Source organism: Rattus norvegicus, chromosome 5 (genome assembly GCF_021556685.1).
Source record: "Rattus norvegicus strain SHRSP/BbbUtx chromosome 5, alternate assembly SHRSP_T2T, whole genome shotgun sequence".
In the NCBI taxonomy this organism is placed as follows: Eukaryota; Metazoa; Chordata; class Mammalia; order Rodentia; family Muridae; genus Rattus; species Rattus norvegicus.
The window spans coordinates 84,227,322-84,248,659 of record NC_141538.1 but is presented as its reverse complement, the minus strand read 5'-3'; the positions used below and the strand labels follow the sequence as shown (position 1 = coordinate 84,248,659).

The 21,338-nt window shown below is 41.3% G+C and overlaps 1 protein-coding gene across 1 annotated transcript in view; it reads right to left on the bottom strand.

Annotated features, from left to right (window-relative positions):
* Pappa (pappalysin 1) overlaps positions 1 to 21,338 on the bottom strand; it is a 230,363-nt gene that overhangs the window by 178,007 nt on the left and 31,018 nt on the right. Inside the window, 1 exon segment of the mRNA NM_001401319.1 lies at positions 17,198 to 18,260. Coding sequence (NP_001388248.1) covers positions 17,198 to 18,260 — 1,063 coding nt within the window.

Here is a 21,338-nt window from a genome sequence, read left to right as displayed (position 1 = left end):
TTCTCTTTTAAGCTAATCTCCGCCCATGGGGAAGAGAAAAATAATACAGAGAAGAGAATGAGAATACAGATGATCCTAGATTTTTCTTGGAGCAACACTTTCCACGATGTTCACCCCACCCCCACCCCTAGCTGATTTGCTTATTTCCCTTCAATGATCTACTGGCATAAGAGAAATATTTGATTAGAGAAAGACACGTCTGTCTCAAAAGTCGGAGATGAAAAAGTTTCAAGAGAGGAAGACACGGTAGAAGAGGAGACATTTTAATTGGTTGTTTATTCAGTGGTAATTGCAGCGCCAATCTTTTCAAGAGGTGGTATTCATCCTAGCCCAAAGCAGAAATGTGGGTTGTTGGATCTTCTCCCTGGCTCATATGTGGGGTTTTCTCATTCCTGGGAAGCCTCCATCTCCTAAAAGGAGTTAAGCTACTGGACCCACTGGCCTTTCTCCACCCTGTCTCTGTCGTTGGGGGGAATCCAACCAAAGGGAAAATAGCTTTGTTAGTAAAAGGTTTCCCTCTGTCAACTGAGGTCTTCTACCAATTCAGAGCTAAGCTGGATGTCTCCCAAAGACATCAGGGAATCCTTTGAACACAGGAGTCTGTGTGGCTCTTTATCATATCCATCTGCTTATCTCTTGAAGACGATGTAGTTTTTAGTTTTCACTTTAGGCAGTAAATAGAAGAGAAGGCACCAGAGGCAAAACATTGAAAAGGAAGATGGTAATATAGGGATATTTAACCTGAACAAAAGAAAATGACTTGCTAAGGTCCCTTGACTTTCTGTTCTGCAACTAAGGAAAGATAGCAGTTACAGTTTGGATATGAGATGCCCAGGGGCTGGAGTGCCAACACATGGTCCTCACTTCATGGTACAATTTGGGAAACTCTGAGGAGTGATGAGACTAGCCAGAGGAAACAGATTCCTAAAAGGGTACTTGAAGGTTATACCTTGTCCTTTTCCTTCTCTCTGCTTTCTGATGGCCATGAGGTAACCAGCTCTCTTCCACCACATGTGCCGGCTCCTTGATGCTCGGCCTAAGCAGCAAGAGGCCAAGCAACATGGAGTTAGCCCTAAGGTGCTGTGGACTAAAATGAATCATTCTGACTATAATCTGTATCTGTCAGGTATTTTGGTCACAATGATAAGAAAAAACAATTATCAAGTTAGCCTCGGACATATATTTCAAATTTGACAAAATTATTAAAAATTAACTTCTAAAATACCCCCGTTGAAGGAATCAGAGAAAGAACTGGAAGAGCTTGAAGGGGCTCGAGACCCCTTATGAACAACAATGCCAAGCAACCAGATCTTCCAGGGACTAAGCCACTACCTAAAGACTATACATGGACTGACCCTGGACTCTGACCTCATAGGTAGCAATGAATATCCTAGTAAGAGCACCAGTGGAAGGGGAAGCCCTGGGTCCTGCTAAGACTGAACCCCCAGTGAACTAGATTGTTGGGGGGAGGGCGGCAATGGGGGGAGGATGGGGAGGGGAACACCGATAAGGAAGGGGAGGGGGATGTTTGCCCAGAAACCGGGAAAGGGAATAACACTCAAAATGTATATAAGAAATACTCAAGTTAATAAAAAAAATTAACTTCTACCTCCTAGAAGAAAACTATATAACTCTAAACACCGTCCACTAACTTACATGCTGCTAGTATTACACAGAGATGGACAGAGAGATCCAAGGCTGTGTAAAAGTCTGTTAGCTTTGAGGCAGGTCAGCACAATGGTAGCATACACAATACAGTTCCCCTCTTTTTCTAGTCTCTTCCATCTTCCTCCTGAAGTGAAGCTGCCAGTTCCCTTTTGCATAGTTCTCCCAGGCTCAGCTTCCAATACCTCTTTCCCAAATGTCCTTTTCCTTTTGCAGCCTTAGTCACACAGGATCACAAGGTTTCATTACCCAGAGCCTCCTGTGCGTTTTCTAAGTACAGCTCTTTCTTAAGCATATCTGTCATCTTTCATGTTTTGTTTTACAACATACCTTTCTGAAATGTAATCATGTAAAATCTTCCCCTTTGGGGGGATATTTGGTACTCCATGTATCCTATCCTGACCACTTTCAACTGTATTTCACAGGTCAGAGACACTACTTTTCATAAGTACTGCAGAAACTAGAGATATGGTTGGTGATATACATAGCTCGATCTACCCACATGGCATTAATAAACCTAGAGGGTAATATTGACTAGTGTGGGCTATCTTGTAGTAAAATGAATACAGTTGTATATAGTTGTAATCAGTTAGTGCTGTGATCAACACTCCAAACTCATTATTACCACTAGCTAAAAAGGATTGTGTGGACACTATTTTTTAATTCTAATCTTTATCATTCTGGTTTGTGTGTTATTCATATTGTGAGCACCCATCTCATTCATAAAACTATGGGCTTCAAACGATTATGTTCACAATCATTATTGTGAAATCTTCCTCAAAAATACACAGACAGATAGTAATGATTTGAAGCTATTGGGTACTTGTTCTTTGAATCACATAGCCTCAAACCAGGGTGAGTAAGCTTGGGACTCAGGGAAGTGAGGTCATTTGCCTGAGGTCTTGTATCTCTGAGAATAATAAAAATCTAGCCATAGATCTGGCTCTTCAGGCTTCTGTACATGTGATCTTTGATTTCAGAACCTTTATGTTGGTGAGTGAAATCAGCTCTTGCTTCAGGTAAGAACAATTCCTTGCAAAGCTGCATAGCTTGGAATACTGATCATCTCCCCAATCTGGACATCCCCCAACTACTCACCCCATGCAGAACTTGCCTGTGTATTTAGCGACATCTCACCTCACTACGTACAGCCTGTTGCCTGCTCTGTAGCTTAAAGTCTGTGTCTCTTTGATGAGCTTGTGAACTACATTGCTGCTGTCTAGCTTACATCCTACTAAAAGCTAAATGCACAGGAAGCAGATACATATTTAAGTGAAAAGATTTATCAAATCTTTACCCTTAAATGCTTTCCTGAGCAAGTGGAGAACCTTAAACTTTTTGATTGCAAACATTTTTCATAACCTTACATTAAACAAAATTGGAGCAAGACAGAAAGTATTTGAAGTGTTCTGAAACACATTTGACCATAATCACAGACCCCCCACTCCTGTTACATCCTCCATCTTTGCCAAAACACCAATGCTAGCACAACCAACAGTGTTTGGAAACAGCAATCTAAGCAGGAATGCCCCCGCTAAACTTAGGTCCCCTCCCCAAAGCTGTGTTTCTTTTCTTCCTGCACATCTAATGCACCTGGATTCCACAGTGAAGGTTGTGGGTCCCCGGGAATGTCTGTTTCAGGGGGACTAGCCCTGATTGCAATGGTGCCCAGACTTTACCCCTTTGCCAGAACTGCATTTCAAAGCCATGAGTGCAGTTCTGGAGGGAGATCAAAGCTCTCTCAACTCAACTGTCATTAGAATATTTTCTTTATGCATCTCACTCGCTGGTTAGTGCCAACAACATATTTCCTAAATGCACTGGCCTGAGATGGTACAACTCTGTAATAATCCGAATGAGGGAGCTGTCAGGGCCTGTTTTATTGAAAGAAGCAAAAGGGAACCGCATTCAAAATGCAAAACAACAACAAAACCCTTATATGAAATCATGGGAAAAAAATCTGGGAAAGACTGAGGTCCTTCAGTGCTAGAAGCACGGTACACTGATATATCTATTTATCCCTTTGAATGGAGAGTGGTCAGAGGTATGGCTCACGGGAAACCCAGGTCAAATCTCATGTGTTCTGATTTTCATTCTGATTCAAAAGCAGGTCGTCTTGCAGCTGACTTCCTCTGTGCACAAGTTAAGAGTGTTATTCTCCTGTGCTGCTCCCTGGGCTTTTGATGGGTGCAGGCTGGTCACAGAGGATGGTGCTGGACATGTGCAGGTGACCTCAATTTGTGGAGCATTTGTCTGAGCTGAGAGTGGGCCAAGCTAAAAACAGTTCTTTTGGGTTAAAAGGACAAGGAGCAGATGGCTATTTTAAGACAGACACAGAGGGATTCGAATCCTTCTTCTCCTGTGCGGTGGCCTTCTGACCTCGAACACATGGCTCTATCTCTTTGACTCTTAATTTCCTCACCTGTAAAATGGAGATTATAAAATACAACATGGATGAGAATATCTAAAATTCAGTATGATGATGTATCAGAAAGTACCTAGAAAAGCAACCAGTTCATGAAAAAGACCCAAGATCCATCATTCTCTTCTGAACTTGCTAATGGAGTTAAAGGTTCCAGTTCCCATTGCCTATTTAGGCTAGCAACCCACCACAGACCCTGGATCTCATCACTTTGTCAGTGTGTGTATTCTCCTTCCTCACAGGATGGGTCATCCTGTTTCTCCTGCTCCCAGAGCAAGGTTCAGTCCCAGCACCACCCAGTTCCAAGTTTCAGTTGCAGCTTACCATTTCCAAAGAACCCCATGCATTCATGGACCACTACTTCACTTTCAAAACACACCAGACCATTCGAAAATGATTATCAAATCTAAAGATCAAAGCTGTACAAGGCAAGCCATCAAAGCAAGATAAAACTCAGAATGCTTATTGTGTCCATATTCTTGTTCCAAATAACAAGCTTTCCCCAATCTGTGACTGGTTCTAAAACCTGAATTTTGTGTCTTATCCCAAGGGACCTAATGATCTGGAATTTATTTTAGTTTGATCATTATAAATGAGTAAGTTTGCCTCTCTTCTTTATCAAAAGACACACACACACACACACACACACACACACTTCTTGGAGTGTCTACTAAATTATTGGAATCTTATGTTCACTTTCTGAAATAATAGCTTTTATATGGAAGCTTGAACTCTAGGCAAGACAAATATAATAGCAACAAAGATAATTGAAAAACTGATTATTCTTTCATTCATTTATTGAACAAGACATTCTTTCATTTACTCCTCATTTTCTCCCATCCATTCCTTGCTGTCTGCCTTCATCCTTTTTATGTCCCAACTTCCTTCTTCTCCATGCATCATTCATTCATTCATTCATTCATTCATTCATTTCAACTTTCAACTATCAGCATTCATTGAGATTCTACCATATACTGGTGATAAAAATATGGAAAGAGAAAAGATTGATACTGTAAAAATCTAGAGGTTTTATGAATGAAGTAAAATAAGTAGATGACAATAACACCAACAAAAACAGTACAGTGAGATTATTAATGACCTTAGGGAGTTTTCTATCTACTAACCCTGCTGATATACTTTCAAAAATACTATTCGTTTGAAGTTTTACAAAACTTGTAATGTCAAATTAAGACTCTTTCCTGTGTACATGTGAAGATACTATGGCTAGGTGAATTAAGTCCTCTTTTCATAGGTCCTCTCACTTATAGGTGTCATGATGAGCCCATGGTAGGTGCAAGGGGAAAGGTGTGAATATTTGGATTAGAGGAGGTGTCATATTGAGTCTAGTGGGTGGAGGCAGTAGAGGGTTGATTAGAAATTTGGCAGGGGCAGGTGGATCAGAAATTTGGATTATTTAAAAAATGCAAACAATTAAGTAGAGGTTAATAATCTTCATAAGATAAAGAAGGCATTAAAATATGGTGAAAGACATGCAATTGACAATAATGTCTCTCATGTCATGAAAGGTACCTGAATGCTAAGAATTTTCACAGAATAAAAGACTCTAGTCTTCTAATGGATACATCTTATTCAGAACTACATAGCTGCTAGTTTTCTCTTTTAACTTTGAATATCAGCTTTAGAAATGACTTGGGTAGAAGACAAGTGCAGAGGACACCTGGTTGTTATCCAGCTCCACTACACATATTTGATTAATGTGACTCATGCCTCAGGACTCATGCCTCAGGATTCCACCCTGTCTAGAAGCCATCCTGTGCCTTCTCAGAACCCAGCTCTTCTTTATAACAGCATTTACTCACATAGCTACTCACTTATAGTAAATGTTAACAATGGCATGTTCATGCCTGGCTTTGTGTACTGTTCAATGTTGTGTAGTCATTGCTCAACACCGTACACAATAAGTACAATCACTCACACATACACAAATGAGCCTCTCTTTCTCTAGTCTTTACTTATAGTTAGGCAATATTTTTTGATAGTACTAGGAGCTCAGAGTTCAATAATTTTCAGAGCAGCCTATAAAATTTAAAGTATCCCTGGTTACATAGGAAAACATAATACCTTAAAGCATAATATTATGTTTAAAAAGTACCATTACATCGGTCCCCAGCTCCGAAAAAAAGAACCAAAAAAAAAAAAGTACCATTACAGCAATATGACAATTTGTGCCAAACTATTGCTTTCACAACAAAACTATGGAGTTCTAAGATCCACAGCTTTCTCTTCCCACCATCTAACTTCCTTCCTGTAGAACTCAAACCACAATTGATAAATAGTAAAGTTGACCACATTGAAAGAAGTATGCATAGCTCTAAAATGGTCCTGGGGTTTGTCTTTCTCATTGAAATAACAATTAAACAAAGACAAAACATTTTTCATGAGTTGTAGTAGCCATGATATCTTAGGTACAAGAAGTTGTACCTAAGACTCTGTGTGTTATGGCTCCAGTTTTAGCCATGTGTGCCCTATAACAGATGGGAAGGCTAACTAAATACCACTGAGTTTAGGAAGGATAAATCAAGAATTACATCATCACCAGTAGTTGTCAATAAGACAGCATCTGGAATTTAGTCTGGACCATGGTTCCATATGAGACACATAATCTTAGGCAAATAACAAATGTATTTGAAGGGAGAATAATGCAATCACAACGGTAGGTGTAGATCTCTGTTGGTGACCTTTAACAAACCTAATAACTTTTCCATATTTTGTCTTTCCTGGGGCTAAAGCAGCGATGTCTTCCACAGGGTCATGTGACCACAAAGTTCAACTTTGGAGAAAGGATATTGGAAAAATGACATTGGATGTCAAGCTCTTTGAAAGTACCATTAAATTCAAGTTGACTTTTGGAAAAATGGATGCTATACATAGAGCTTGAGGAAAAATGAAGTAGAAAACATGCATTGATCCCAGGTGTCACCACTAAGATCCAAGGGACAATAACAGGGTTTTCACCTTGTCATCTATCATAGCTTCCTTTCCTCGTGGGCTGGACACATTGTCCCTAATTAGACATAGAATCTGGGAAACCCTCTGAAAGAAGAAACTGTCTTTTATGTCTCTAGTTATGTCAGTGTCTACGTGCAACTTCACCTGCGCCTTTTTAAGGCATCAGATCTTTCATTTGTACCAGTATATCCATCTTCTCCCAATCAGCTTTGGTGCATAGGAACCAGAATTGCAAAACCTGGTTTGAGAATGTCTTGGTCTAACAAAGAAGAGACCTTGAATTGTCCCATTTTGCACACAAAGGATTTTAAATGAGAGTGAACAAGTGTTGGACTTCATGCTGGCCACTGTATTACTGGAAGAATCCAGTTTCCTTCTTTTATTTGTATGGCCAAATCGCAGGTAAATTGTGTTTTTCTACCAGGAATCCACTTGGGAAAAGACTTCCCTTGTGCATCTCCTACACCCTGTGTAGGATGCAGAGACACGTCGTGCTTAATGGTGTTACAGTTACCATTGCCCTCTATGGCCATAAAAAATAGTTCAGTAGTCAGAAGTCAAGCTCAAGGCTAAGGGCTGCAGTTGACTGTCTGAACTCATGAAAGGCTGGAATTACAAAGACCAGAAACTTAAAATGGAGACAGTGTTCTCCCTGCTGTTTTACCACCAGACCACGAATACTACCTAGAGCACAGAAAAGAGAAGGATAGAGAAGCAGAGGACGAAAGAGTAAAGCAGAAGGTTCTCCTCAACAGGGACAGGCAAACTTGTGCTACTTAGGCAAACAAATCTAGGAGAAAAAGGTTTCTGTGTTTACATGTTAGTTCACTAGTTTGGTGTTTACAGAAAGTGAGAGAGGAGGTGTGGAGATTCCCTCAAAGGTGGTAGGAAACGCCCAGTGGTGATTTGCAGGATGACGCTGAGCTGCGATTTCATGGGGAAAGTGCCCCTCCCCACACTAAAATGAAATACATTGTTTGTAGGTCCAACCTTCCCTTACAGCCTCATTGGCTATGTTTCCTAACTGGAAGGGAATTTGACCAAGTGCTGAGGCTGTCATAGGCTGTCAGTGTCACCAGTGGATTGAGAAAGGAAAGGGAGAGTGCTGAGTTTGCCAAAGTTAAGATGGAAAATCCCCAACAGTCTCCTAGTGAGGCCTTCAAAAGGGCATCTAGTATTCCCATCTGTCCAGAGAACTGTACATGGGAATGCACATTGAACCTATGAAAGGAGTGAAAGACAGAGTCTCTCAGATACTCTCTTACTGAAAGCTCCTCCATGCTGGGGTGCCTGTGACCAGGAGGCAACTTGCAAGGTTTGGTCCTGACCACGATGGGTATCTTTCTGGCCTTTAGCTCCTTGACTTCACAAATACCCAGTGATCCTCAGACTGTACAATCTTAGTGTGGCATGCTATGCTGCTTATCTCTCCAGAAGAGGAATACATTAGCATTTAGTCTGGAAAAGGCTCTTAGAATTTAAAGATACAAATCTAAAAAAATATATGGAACTCAGAGGTGCTAAAAGTCGAATGGTGGCAGTGATGGATTCAAACATTTCTGACCCTTACTCTAGCCATGGAAGTCTAGTAAGAGGTTTCAGAATTGAGAAGCAGGTGAGCGTAGAATATGGAGAAAAGACATCAGAAGATTTCCTAGGGAAGGGAAATTCCCAAACAACAGCTGGAAACTCATTGTTATTTGTAGTGCTCATGTCATGCCAGGTGCTACCCCAAAATGTGAATCGTATGCTACGGTGGCACTTCATCAAATCTAAACAGCAATGCAGATTGTTCCTTCTATCCTGATTTCTCATAGGATGCAGCTACACAGGGCTACAATGGTATCAGTTGGGTTAGTGAAAGTATATTATAAATGTGCTTGGTCTCTCAAACTTGCTGTTTCATACAGCTCACTGCTTTGAGCTTCCTGCTCTCCTAATGTTTCAGAACCCTAGATAGTCTTTGTTAATTCCAGTTTCCCTTTCATCCTCCTTTCAGTGACTAAAATGGCACAGAATTCTCTCAGGTGGAAACTTCGAATGAAGTTGAACTTTCCTCAGCTTCAAGAAAACTCAAGGTTACATTAGAGAAAATTAGACGAGGCACATCAATGTGCGTGCTCAGGTTTACTGTGTTTCAACATTAAAGCATTCATGATAAAAACATCTAGTAACATCCACCAAACTGGCTTGTGCCTCTTCATGACTATTGCCAGCACTGCATGTAGTAGTTTGTGGTGCAATATATCTTCTAATACAGCTAGACATTTGGGGTAATTGTCAAGTAAACTACTGTACAAACTGCATAAGTTTGATATAAGTGATGTGGTCTTTACATAACAGCACCAGTTCTGTGGCCAGTCCTTAAAAGAAAGTATTTTAAGAATGAAAGTAATCTGGTTAAATGCTCTCAGTTTGTATACTGCAGTTTGCTCCAGTCTTTGTTAAGAGCCTGTCGGAATGCAGTCTCTGTGAAATAAATGCTGACAGGCAGGCAGTCTGTCTATGTGTGCATGGAAGAAATGGGATGAACGCCTACAGTACCTACTATGTGCCAGACTCAAAACCAAGTGTCCCATGGTAGTCATTTTACTTATGTTTTCTGACATGTCACAGGATAGCTGTTATCACCTAATTTTAATGGATGAGAAACCAACTCTTACTGAACAATAAGCCAAGGTCAGACAGCTAGGGCAGAGTGGAGCCAAGATTCAAACCCTGGTCAGTCTCCAGCATGAATATTTTTTCCACTACACCAGTCCTGACTCCTATTATTGCTGTAATGAATATTAGTCACGTTAAATAAACCCTGATATTCTGATTATAAGATTCCAAGTAATTTCTCTTACAGGATTACTGGAAAAGAATGAACGAAGTTACTAAAAAGAAAGCCCAACATAACAATGCTCTTTTCAACTGCAAACTGGTTAACTCTTCCCAGGACTCCCTGTTATATTACTTTTATATGAGCCCCATGGCCACATAAAATAATATATGGTGTGTGCCATCAAATATTATTTCTTTCAGTAGATGTGAAAATGGAGACTCAGAGTTTAAGAGACTGGCCCAAGATTGCATAGCTAAGAAACTTCCCAGCCAAGGACACAATGTGTTTCCCCTGGATTTTTATTTCTTCCTAATCATGCTGATTCTTTGAGATGTTCAACTGAGAAGCAAATTGGAACATCCACATGCATGGAGTCCCAACTATCCCTTTCTTGCTCTCTGCCTCTATCTTCCCATCTCAGCCTTAGTTGCTGTACTGCACAACCTGTTTCTTCTCCCCATAATGTCTTTTCTGTTACTGCCAAGACTGACCATGCTGCGAACCTTGTTTGTCCCTACCACATCATGAAGATTTCCCTAAGTTCTCAAAACCACAGTGGTTCTTCCTTTTCTCAGATATTATGGGAACTTACAGTCTTGATACTTCAATTGAAAATGAGTACTCTGCCTTCTTGTCCATCCCTGAGATGATTGTAATAACAGACCATTAAAAGGCAAAATACAAACTCCTGGAAAGACAAGAGATTTTGTCTTGAAATCCTGAAGCATTTGTCACTGTTTTCTGGCTATTAAAGACTTAACGAAATATGGGTAGGAAATAAGTATGCTGGATATGAACTTTCAAGTCTTGAGCCATCAGCTCCTAAGACATTGGGACAATTGTTAGCAGGAATTTTGAGGAGCTGAAATGGTACGGGAATATGAAATGAACTCCTGCCACAGTTTTTAGTCCCACAATCACACACACAAGCACACACCACTACCACACATACACACCTCAGATATACACCACATATGCACTATACACATCACACACATATAAGTACCACCACCAAACATGCACACATATTCACATATCCTAAATACAAACCACACACACACACACACACACACACACACGAAAACAAAGCAACATTTCCCTATGAGCCAGTAGTGACAGAATAGTCCCTTTGTCCCATTCAGTTTATGTGAATAGATGTCCATGGCTGCTAGTGTAATTCACGTGATCATTTTGTAGAGTGGGGTGGAGAGATTGTGGGCTCCAAAGAAGAGAATTGAGAAACTTGTCTCCCAAGAAGACAACTAAAATGCAAAACTTGAGTTGCCTACCTGGCTTATGTCTGCCTTGGGAAGAATGACCGAGGCTCACTTGTGTCTATCTCTACCTGACTATTCACTTAGAAAGGCTATCCATGCTCCTGGAGAATTAATGACCCCACATTGGTATTGTGGGGTATTCCCTTGTAGTAGTGAACTCAGTAGAGCAATTGCTGGTGAGTTTTACCAAGGAGGTGATGATGCCACAGGGGCAGGGTTTGATTGGGAATAATGGAATGTGTCGCATATCTATACTGTTAAAGAAAGTGAGGAACAGAAGTGAAAAGAGAAATGAGTGAGAGAGAGAGAGAGAGAGAGAGAGAGAGAGAGAGAGAGAGAGAGAGAGAGGATGAGGAATAGGAATGGAAGAAGGGAAGTGATACTAGGTAACAAAGTTCTGTGTGAGAAAAAAAGAGCAACTATTTTGATTCCCTCTTTGAATAGATGGCCTTTTAATTGTCCCGGACTCTCTCTGTCTACTTTCAGCATGGTCTGGCTTTCTTTCTGCTCTGGACATTCCTGTCTGCTCTTTGAGATGCCACCAGCTGTTCTGTACCTCAGGGAAGTGGCCTCTATATGTTACATGAGTAAGTCAGAAGAGAAAAGTAACATTGATTCCTCTAGTTTGCTTCTGGTCAGGAGACTTCTTTCCTTTTATAAAAGTCACAGCCAGACTTGGAAAGCCTTTCAATCCAGCCACAATTTGTAGTTACAACAACTGCCCACTCATCTTCTCTCTACTAAATAAAAGTAAAAATGTCTCTTTGTGTGTGATGACCATGAAGTGGAGAGAAGGTTGCTAGTATTTTTTTTTAAATACTGTATATAGCATTGTAAGTAGTTGTCACTTCAACATCATTCCTCCTTCAACTCTCCTTTACCATTCTGTTTGAATGTCCCATCTGTTTCACTCCAGGACCCTGACTGTGACTTAGGATGGTTATTCCTGGATGCTCGATGAAATCATGGTCGTTCCAGGTATCTGCCTCCTTTCCCCTACTTACACTAATTCCTTGTATTTTAAATCCCAGTATCAGATGAGATATAGAATAATCTTCCCTTTTGTTATCAAGTAAGAATGGTGGTTTAAAGTTAGCTTCCACTTTACATAAAGTGTTATTGTAGCTGATAAAGGGAAAGTCTTCAACTATCTTACCTAGTTGTGAACTCTGTGAGTTACCAGTAAAGCAAGACACAATCATGGGAATGTATGGATGTTATGTGAGCAACTAACTTATCCTATGGGACACAATTCGAGACTGATACTGTAGACCTGGCTAAGAACTCATGTGTGTGGAGGTCATAGACCATAGGGATAAGTTCACTATTGCTATGTTGCTAAAGGACATAGTATTAAAATATTCTCCAAATCTGTAACTCTCTACCCTTAGGTTTGTATAGCTCAAGAACTCATCAGAGAAGTTTCTTTGAGCATAGGAAGGGATTTAACAAAGAAATTCATAATTAGCCAAAGTACAAATAATTATCTGTGGAAGGCTCAGTGACAATGAAGGGTGAATAGCACATCCCTCCCCCTAAGTTTCAGATATCATCATAGAAAAGGAGAGCAAGTTCTTACCACCCAGGAGTCATGAAAGACTAGAATGAAACTGTTCTAAACATCATAGGACTGCATGTGCACTCATGAACTCACAGCAGCTGTGATTGTCTGCCTATGCATGACTGGGGATGGGGATCACGAGACCTCACTCCTAACTGATGAGCCATTAATAACTGATTAAACTTTGGGCATGGGAGAGTACATTTTCTTTAAGGGTATAGTCCTTATTAGGTCAACTACATTATAATGAAGGGCAGGATAGCCAGGAGTACATGGCCAGCAAAGACTGCACTCTGCACTCTTTGTGTGTGTGTGTGTGTGTGTGTGTGTGTGTGTGTGTGTGTGTGTGTGTGTGTGTGTAGGGAAGGGGGAGAGGGAGAGAGAGGAAGAAGAGGAGGAGAGAGACAAGGAGGAGGAGGAAGTTAGGATGGAGTTGGGGCATGAATATGGGAGAGGTTAAGTGGGAACTGAGTAGTGAATATGTTCAAAATATATTCTATGCATATGTGAAATCCTCAAACAAATAGTAAGAGTTTTAAAAGATGGAGAGGAGGGAAATTGATTCAGCACTTAAGAGCACTTGCTGTTAGACATGATCCGAATCCAGTTCTCAGCATCCATGGGGGATGGCTTATAACCGTGCAGTTTCTGTAATCAAATGCACACATGGTATACACATATTCATACACACAAATAATAGTGATTTTAATAATAAGAGCAATAGTAGTTTTTAAACAACCAGAGATATAAAAGCAGTAATAATAGACACATGAAAAGAACTGATGGAGAAAATAGAGCTAGACAGATAGAGAAAAGGCAAGAGCAGAGCAGAGCAGAGTGAACGCGAAAGCGAGAGCTAGAGAGAGAGAGAGAGAGAATGCCCTAAATGAGTTTTATTTTGTTTTAACCTAGCACTTCATTAAAAGTCACCTAAACAACAGCAGCCTGGTTTTCATAACTTATGTTGCAGTTGCCTCCTTCCTCATGTCCCTTTATACTTTCTCTCTTTTCTTTCTTTTCCGCTCCTCCCTCAACCTTCTCATTTGTTCAAAGTCACAAAGTGTGTATTCCTCTGAAACCTTCCACAGGTTTCTTTCTGCACACAGGAGAGCTGATTCAGCCAGAACCCAATAACCCCAGCTTAGTCATGATGACACAGGGCCTGTTGGGGCTCACTCCGGGCACACAGTTTTCCCAGGCAGCAAATAAACAGCCCCTGGCTTGAGTGGTCACACTGCTGGCACATGGCCGTGCATAGACATTTGGAGCATGCAGTCTCGTGATGAGAAAAGAGGAGGCCTTTGGAATCTGCCAGTGTTGTCTGCTGATTTTGAGTTATCTGGAACCTGGGTCCCCATGGTCCCAGTACGCTAGCATGGGACTCTGAAAAGGCCAGTTACCTTTAGTTCTGACTCCATCACAACCGTCAAACTTCTCCCAAAGCTTTGTAAAAGCTACCCCAGCAGCTCCCCAGTCCTTTAATGTTATCTAATTGTTCCTTGAATTGAAACATCGTCCCCATTCAATGGCTTTAGAGTTACTAAGCCTAGGTTTGAGTTCAACTCTTCCACACTTTAGCAGGATAATGTTTGCAATGTATCCCTCTGTCTTTCAGAATCTGGGTTTCCTTTAAGTTAAACAAGGTTGGAGTCCCTGCCTCTTGGCCCTGGGCAGATGCTGAGTAATGATTTGTCACAGGAATCAGAGATAGTTAATTGGATTGGTGTATGCATGACTTTCAGCAGTGCTCATTCTCCTTCCTACTGACTCTGCCTTCGAACATACGAATTTCTTTCATGTAAGCTTAGTAGAACCCTCTACACTGGTCACAGAAAACCCGGATTTTCCATTTGCCAAGTGATTTTACTGAATCATGCATGTTGAATTCTCTAAAGTCCCATTATTTTCCATCACACAGATGAACATACTAGCTCCCATCTTGTCTTCTTTGTCAATTTCTTCCGAGAACCAAATGTGAGCAGAAGTGACCTGGAAGCAACTAGCCATACCCTACATCTTCCTTTGCATAACAAGTGAGTGCCCAGGAGCCCTCTGTGAATGAGCAGGCTGAGCTGCCATGAATGCTCTTTGAGTTTCTGCCAGGCAGGACATTCTCCTGCCAGAATCCCCATTTCTCTGAACATAGGTATTTGTCTATGCAAGGGAGGCCCTTGCTCTTTTGAGTGAAAGAGAAGTATCAGCAGAAAACCTGCATATGTCTGCAAATGTGTTGAAGCCATCAGCAAGTCCAGGGTTCTGTGTATTGGACAGAGTGGAAAAGTTCCCCATGAACCTGAGAAAAACAGGAAAGTGGGTGTTGACACTTTCCCTCACTGCAAACTGAAAGTGCCATGGGAAATGCAGCTTACCCTGCTGTATGCTGGGACTGCTGGTTTTAGTCAGCAGCTGGGGCAGACTCTAAGGTCCTCAACAGCAAACCTCTTTCCTTCTTACTCCTCAGGAATAATAAAAGAGAAATTCACTGTTCCTGACCCAGTCTAATCTTTGATTGATGTCAAAATTATACCTGTTCTTTGTACACACACACACACACACACACACACACACACACACACACACACACACACAAGCACGTGTGTATGTACATGCATGCCTCTGTGTGTGTGCATGTGCAAATATAAAATAGATGATAATATCTAGTATTCCATGTCATCATCCTCCACCTTGTTTTTGACAAAGCATCTCCCACTGAACTTGAAGTTTACCATTTTTCTAAGGTGGCTGGCTAGAGAGCTCCCAGAATTTGTCTGCTCTGCCCTGTAAGGCAAAGGCTGTGTTCATGAGTGACTGTGCATGATACCTACATAGGTGCTGGGGATTTGAACTCAGGTCATCCTGTTTTCACTTATCCTTTGAGCCATCTCTCCAATGCTTTCTATTATTTTTGTTGCTGTTGTTAAAAGTAAATATTGTTGTATAGATTTAAGGTTTATAATGTCTTCATGGGATAGAAACACAGGGAAAAGGTTATGATAGTGAAAATGATAATCAGATCTGTCATCTCATACAGCTACCTTTACCTAACAGAAAGATAATGTTTGTGTTTTAGCATGAATATTAAGAACAGTGCATATTTATTATCCATGATAGATATCTGGAGATCCTCAGTTGTGTTTCCCACTATCACTGCTTTGGAAGACCTTGCTGAATTTCCACCTGCCCAAAAGAACCCTCCATGACACACTCAAGTCATAAGGTGTGTGCTTTATGTGGTCCTCCCTGACTACTTCTGCCTTTCCTTAGATAAATATACTTATTGAGATCTACTAAGGTTCAGGCCACTGGTGTAGAGAATGGAGTTTCCTGTGCCTTCTCTCTGACTTCTGCAACTTAAAAAGTAATCACATTCTCATATCCATCATACAGATCCAGGAAGAGCCTTTATGGGATCAAAAAGTGAGTAAGTAGTAGATCTGGGATCCATATCCAAGGTCCTGAGTGACCCAAGGTCTACCAACTCATTTCAGCATCCACCAAACTAGGCCTGACAGTGCAAGATTTCTGTATCATTTTGTCCAGCACAAAAGCCACAAACGCCATGTGGCAAATTGGGTAATGAAATAATTGAGTTTTACCTCTTACAGTTTTATCCTCATGTGCATCCATTTGTGGGGTGTGTGTGTGTGTGTGTGTGTGTGTGTGTGTGTGTGTGTTGCTAAAGACTGAACATATCCAGAGTCTTATACTCACTAGGCAAATGCTCTACCACTGAGCTATAAGCCTACCCTTCTTTTATTTTGAGATAAGGTCTCATAAATTTTCCCAGGCTGGCCTTGAACTCATTCTGTTGCCCAGGAAGTTCTTGAAATTAAAATCACCTTTGTCTCTCTCTTAAGTAATTGAGATTACATCCGGTGCTTCTGGTTTTATTTACAAAGTAAAAGTAATAAGTACAAATGTATAAGTATAAAACAATAAGTAAAATTAAAAAACAAAAACAGTCCTGTTTACTTTTAACTGAGTTAGCTTTAAATGGTAGCCTATGGCCAGAAACTACTGAATTGGTTATGGCACATTTAGCAAACACTACCACGTACAGTACAACAGCTATTTGCATTCAGTGCATGGCCCCCAATTTAACCCCGACCTCTTTGAGAGAACAGGATTTTTTTTTTTTTGGTTCTTTTTTTTTTTCGGAGCTGGGGACTGAACCCAGGGCCTTGTGCTTCCTAGGCAAGCGCTTTACCACTGAGCTAAATCCCCAACCCCCCCGAGAGAACAGGATTTTAAGGCCTTCTTCATAGTCAATAGGAAGCACTGAGAAAGTAGTCTCATAAAGGACTATGTATGTATGTGGTCCCCTTGATAACCTTAAAAATAAACTTGTGTTGCTCACAAGACTGCTGTACAGACTAGAAAATGCCACAAACCCCTAGGGAACTTAGGTATCTTATCTATCAAATAGGAACATCACAGTGAGATCTCAACTGGACATCTGTCCAGGAAAGCCTTACCTGTGTGGAGAGTCAGGATCAAAGCATGTCTTAGTGACATCAGTGATGTCTGGGTCACAGCACTCTCCACCATCAAAATTAAACCTTTCGTAGTTGCAGTCCATGTCACATGCGCCATTCTGCTGCTTCTTCATGAATGCAGGGTAGCGCAGCTGCCGGCAATCCCCACCGTCATGGCCAGTCAGTGTATGGTTACATTCAGGGTCGCATTTTTCATCCCCAATCTTGCTGATGTCACAGTTGGCCAGGATGAGGCGGTGACGCAGAGAGGAACTGTTTATATCTAGTACGTCCAACTCCCAGGAGATGTTGTAGTGCTGGAAGGCCTCAGCCAGCTGTTGGTGCTGAAAGTCAATCTGCTGCCAGCTCACTGTAGGGTTTTCATGGTGATCATCATAGATGTTGACCACACGATAGCGCACCACCTTGGACTGCCGAAAACTTGGGAGCTGATTGTAACTGGAGATGACCTCTGTGTTGTCACACAGTGTCTGCCCGCAAAGAGGGGGCTCCAAATTAGTGTCCAACAGGAAGCCATGTGCATTGCTGAATTCCACCTGGGGGCTGTGGCCATCCTTCATAGGGGACCAAGTGCGCTTCACATTGTCCCAGTTCTCCTGGAGGAGGAGCTGAGGTAGAGGGGTGTGGAGGCCACGCGTTTCCATGTCGGATAGTATCTCTCGCTGGGTTCTGGCTACTTTCCATAGACTGAAGTGTTCAATGTGGCCCCGGAAGTTGTGATTCAGAGCACTGCCCCCCAACATAAGCACTTTACACTTCTGGGTCAGTGGGCTGAATATGCCACCTACTTGCTCCGCTGAGGTCGCCACCTGGGCACCATTCATATAGAGCTTCATCAGTCGCCCATCGTAGGTAGCAGCTAGGTGCACCCACTGACCCGGGAGGTAGCTGCGATGGGCATCAATGGTGGTTACTTTCCTGGCCCGGTCTGTCTTCAAGGAGAAAAAGTAGCGTGGATCTCTGTTGCCTTGATCACTGATGGTGTGAATGCCCATGACCCATCCTCGATCACGCGAGGTATAAGAACATTTGTCATACAGCCCTATGTGGCCCCAAAAGAAAAAGATGAGTAAATAAAGCATGGAAGTAGATGCAGGTAAGTTATTATTCTCTGATAAAATTCATATCTGGATACCCTAGAATAGCTTTGATAAAGCTCTCTGAAACCCTGGCTATTACTAATGGAGCCTCTGGGACCACCCCTAGGGCAAGGTAAGAGCTAGAGGAACTAAGAGGGCAAAGAATTAGATTTGTCACCTCATGACAAGTGAATACATGAGGTTTTGCTCTTTTTTATTTTGACTATGAAACATGCAAGAAAGCTTCTGTTAGAAGAATGGGCATTTCACCTATAGAAAATTTTGAAAAATGAAAATAAAGCCTGCAAATTATTGGTTTTACAAAAATGCTGGATGAAAAAGTATGCTTTCAATTTAGAAGTGTAAGTAAAGGATGCTATGAAAGGTGATAGGAAAACAGTGGGAAATAAGGGATGGAAGATGTTCATTTAGACAGACTATCTCTTGGACCATTGCCGTAACTTCAAGCATACAACTGCCATTAGCAGTCAGTGAATGATCTGTAAGGTGAAATAGTGGAAAAGGTTGCTCATGAAGAGTAAGAGGCAAGGGCTCGAAAGTCAGTGTTTCTGTCTCAACCATGAGTCTTGTCTATCCCTGTCACGTGTTCTGGAAGAAAGAAAGACACTTAATATCTGAACTGGGAAGATTTCAGAAGATTACTGCCTCCCACTTCCTGGACTTTACCAGTAGTGAGGACACTGAGACACAGAGAATAGATGACATTTTTAAGTTTATACAGAACCAAGTGCAAGGACCAATTGATGTTTATCTAACACTCCCCTCTTTGTAGTGTGTGTGTGTATGTGTGTGTGTGTGTGTGTGTGTGTGTGTGTACGTGTATTTACACATTTATAGATGCCATTTTAAATGTCGTAAGGTATAAACTCTATTAATACTGTATAACAGATAGGGTATCATGCTAAGATCTTTATATGTATTGAACACTTAAAAGATCTGTGATGTTATCTCTCATTTATATAATGATTAACATGAAAACTAAAGGAAAGGAAATGATGGATATGAGGTCAGCTGGTTGGTATATGACCTTGCAATTAACTGTCATGTGTGCAAGTTGCATAACAGCCCTAATGCTAATACTATTAAAGCTTTGAGTTTCATCACTTGCCGAGGAAAGTTCAAGGTAGTTATCACAAGTTTTAATTGTTCTTTAAGGACATTTAAAGACTGATGCCCATATCTAGAAATCAGGTAGAAACTCCAATAAGCAGCTCAACAGATTCTCCATGCATCTGACTATCTTTGTACTCATCAATTCTCCCGCCCCCCTGTCTTTCTTGTACCTTTCTGTACCCACTGTACCTTGGCACAGGCAAAGCTCCTGGATGATGAAGAGTAATTTCTAATTACATGTGTATTTTAAGTGTCAGATTATGTATGAAGCCAGGAGAGAGGAGAAAGAAAAGGAGACAAGAATGAATAAAATATGCTCATTTTGGAAGGACAGTCCCTACTCTCCCTGGAGAATCATTGCGCGGTCACCGTAACTCTGAGTGTACGTCTGCTGTTAATACTCATCAAATGAATATGGAGGGTGTCCAACAAAATCAATAGAGGAGGCCCACACAGTCTTCTCTCCTTTGTGGGCACTGGGACCTTAGCATCTACACAAATGCCTATGTTAGCATCTGACATGATGAGCATTTTGGCAGAAGATCTAAGCCCACCCACTTCTTTCTTCCCACTCCCAACATTTTCCAGCAATGCACAGAGTCTCCTAACAGTCATTCTACTTCCACCATCTGGGTGACAATGGCTGTGTAATAGGTGCCTCTGGGTCTTTGAATAAAGTGTTGCATCACATAGTCAACCCATGTCTGATTTTCTTTATCCTAGGCTTCCTAATGCACAAATCACATCTCTCAAGGGGCACTCTCTGATATCTCTGTGAATATGGATTATTCACTCTACTAAATTCATTTTGCTTTCAGAGAACAGCATCAAATCTCTCATTCTGGAGTAGCCTGTCTCCATTTTCTTGTCTCTTCTCTACTAGACTAGATGGCTGTTGAGGGTAGTGACCATATTGGGTGATGTCTGAAAACTGTCTTGCCCTTTATGTGTCCATTGAATGGGCACCCATTATGTGTCCCATGAATAATCATGGCTGCATGTAATTCAAAATATTATGAAAAAGGAAAGAGGCTTTAAAGGCAAACAAAATGAAGGCAGTAATTTATATCTCAGTTGCTAAAGGACAAGGAAAACTAGAGGACAAATATGTTTCTACCGTTAAGGAAGGGGGAGAATTTGGGGTACAGGCTAACCTGTTTTGACTCATGATGACAGCAATTACAGGCCATATGTCTGGCATGAAATCACTTCATCTCTGTGGACCATATTTCCCTCATCTGTATCTCTCTTTAAATATGTTGTCCTACTTAAGAGATATAATGGATATACTATCCTTGACACACAGGCTATCCAAAGAAGAGCTGGTTTTCAAGAGGTTGAAGAGAATGGGAGTAAATTAGAAATGAAAGTATAGGAAATAAGTAGAAGCAAAACACACAGGGGCCACCTTTGTAAAGGAGGTATTTTGAAATTATCTTGCCTGATAGGTGAAGGTACAGGGTGAAGGCTCAAAAACCACTTAGAAATCCTATATTTCCACCACCTTAGACAATATTAAGAGACTACATATTAAGTTATTTTCCACTGACTTTCCACGGGCAAAGAGCTGCCTTCACATTTGGAGTTAATTTCTCTAGAGCTCCTGTTTTAGTGTCCACTTAGCATGTCAGTGGGATCAGAGGCTGCTAAAGCCATCATATTTTTGTCCCTCATACTTCTTAGCTCATTGGCTCCCCCTTTTCCATTTAATTTCTCTATCATCACCATCACAACCACCACCACCATCACCACCACCACCACCACCACCACCACCACCACCACCACCACCACCACCACCACCACCATCACCATCTTATAAAATGATAAAGGAGGGCTTTCTTATAGGAAACATGATACCATCCTATCTCCTTTCTTTCCTTTTATTTTTCCAGAGGCTTTTGGTTTCT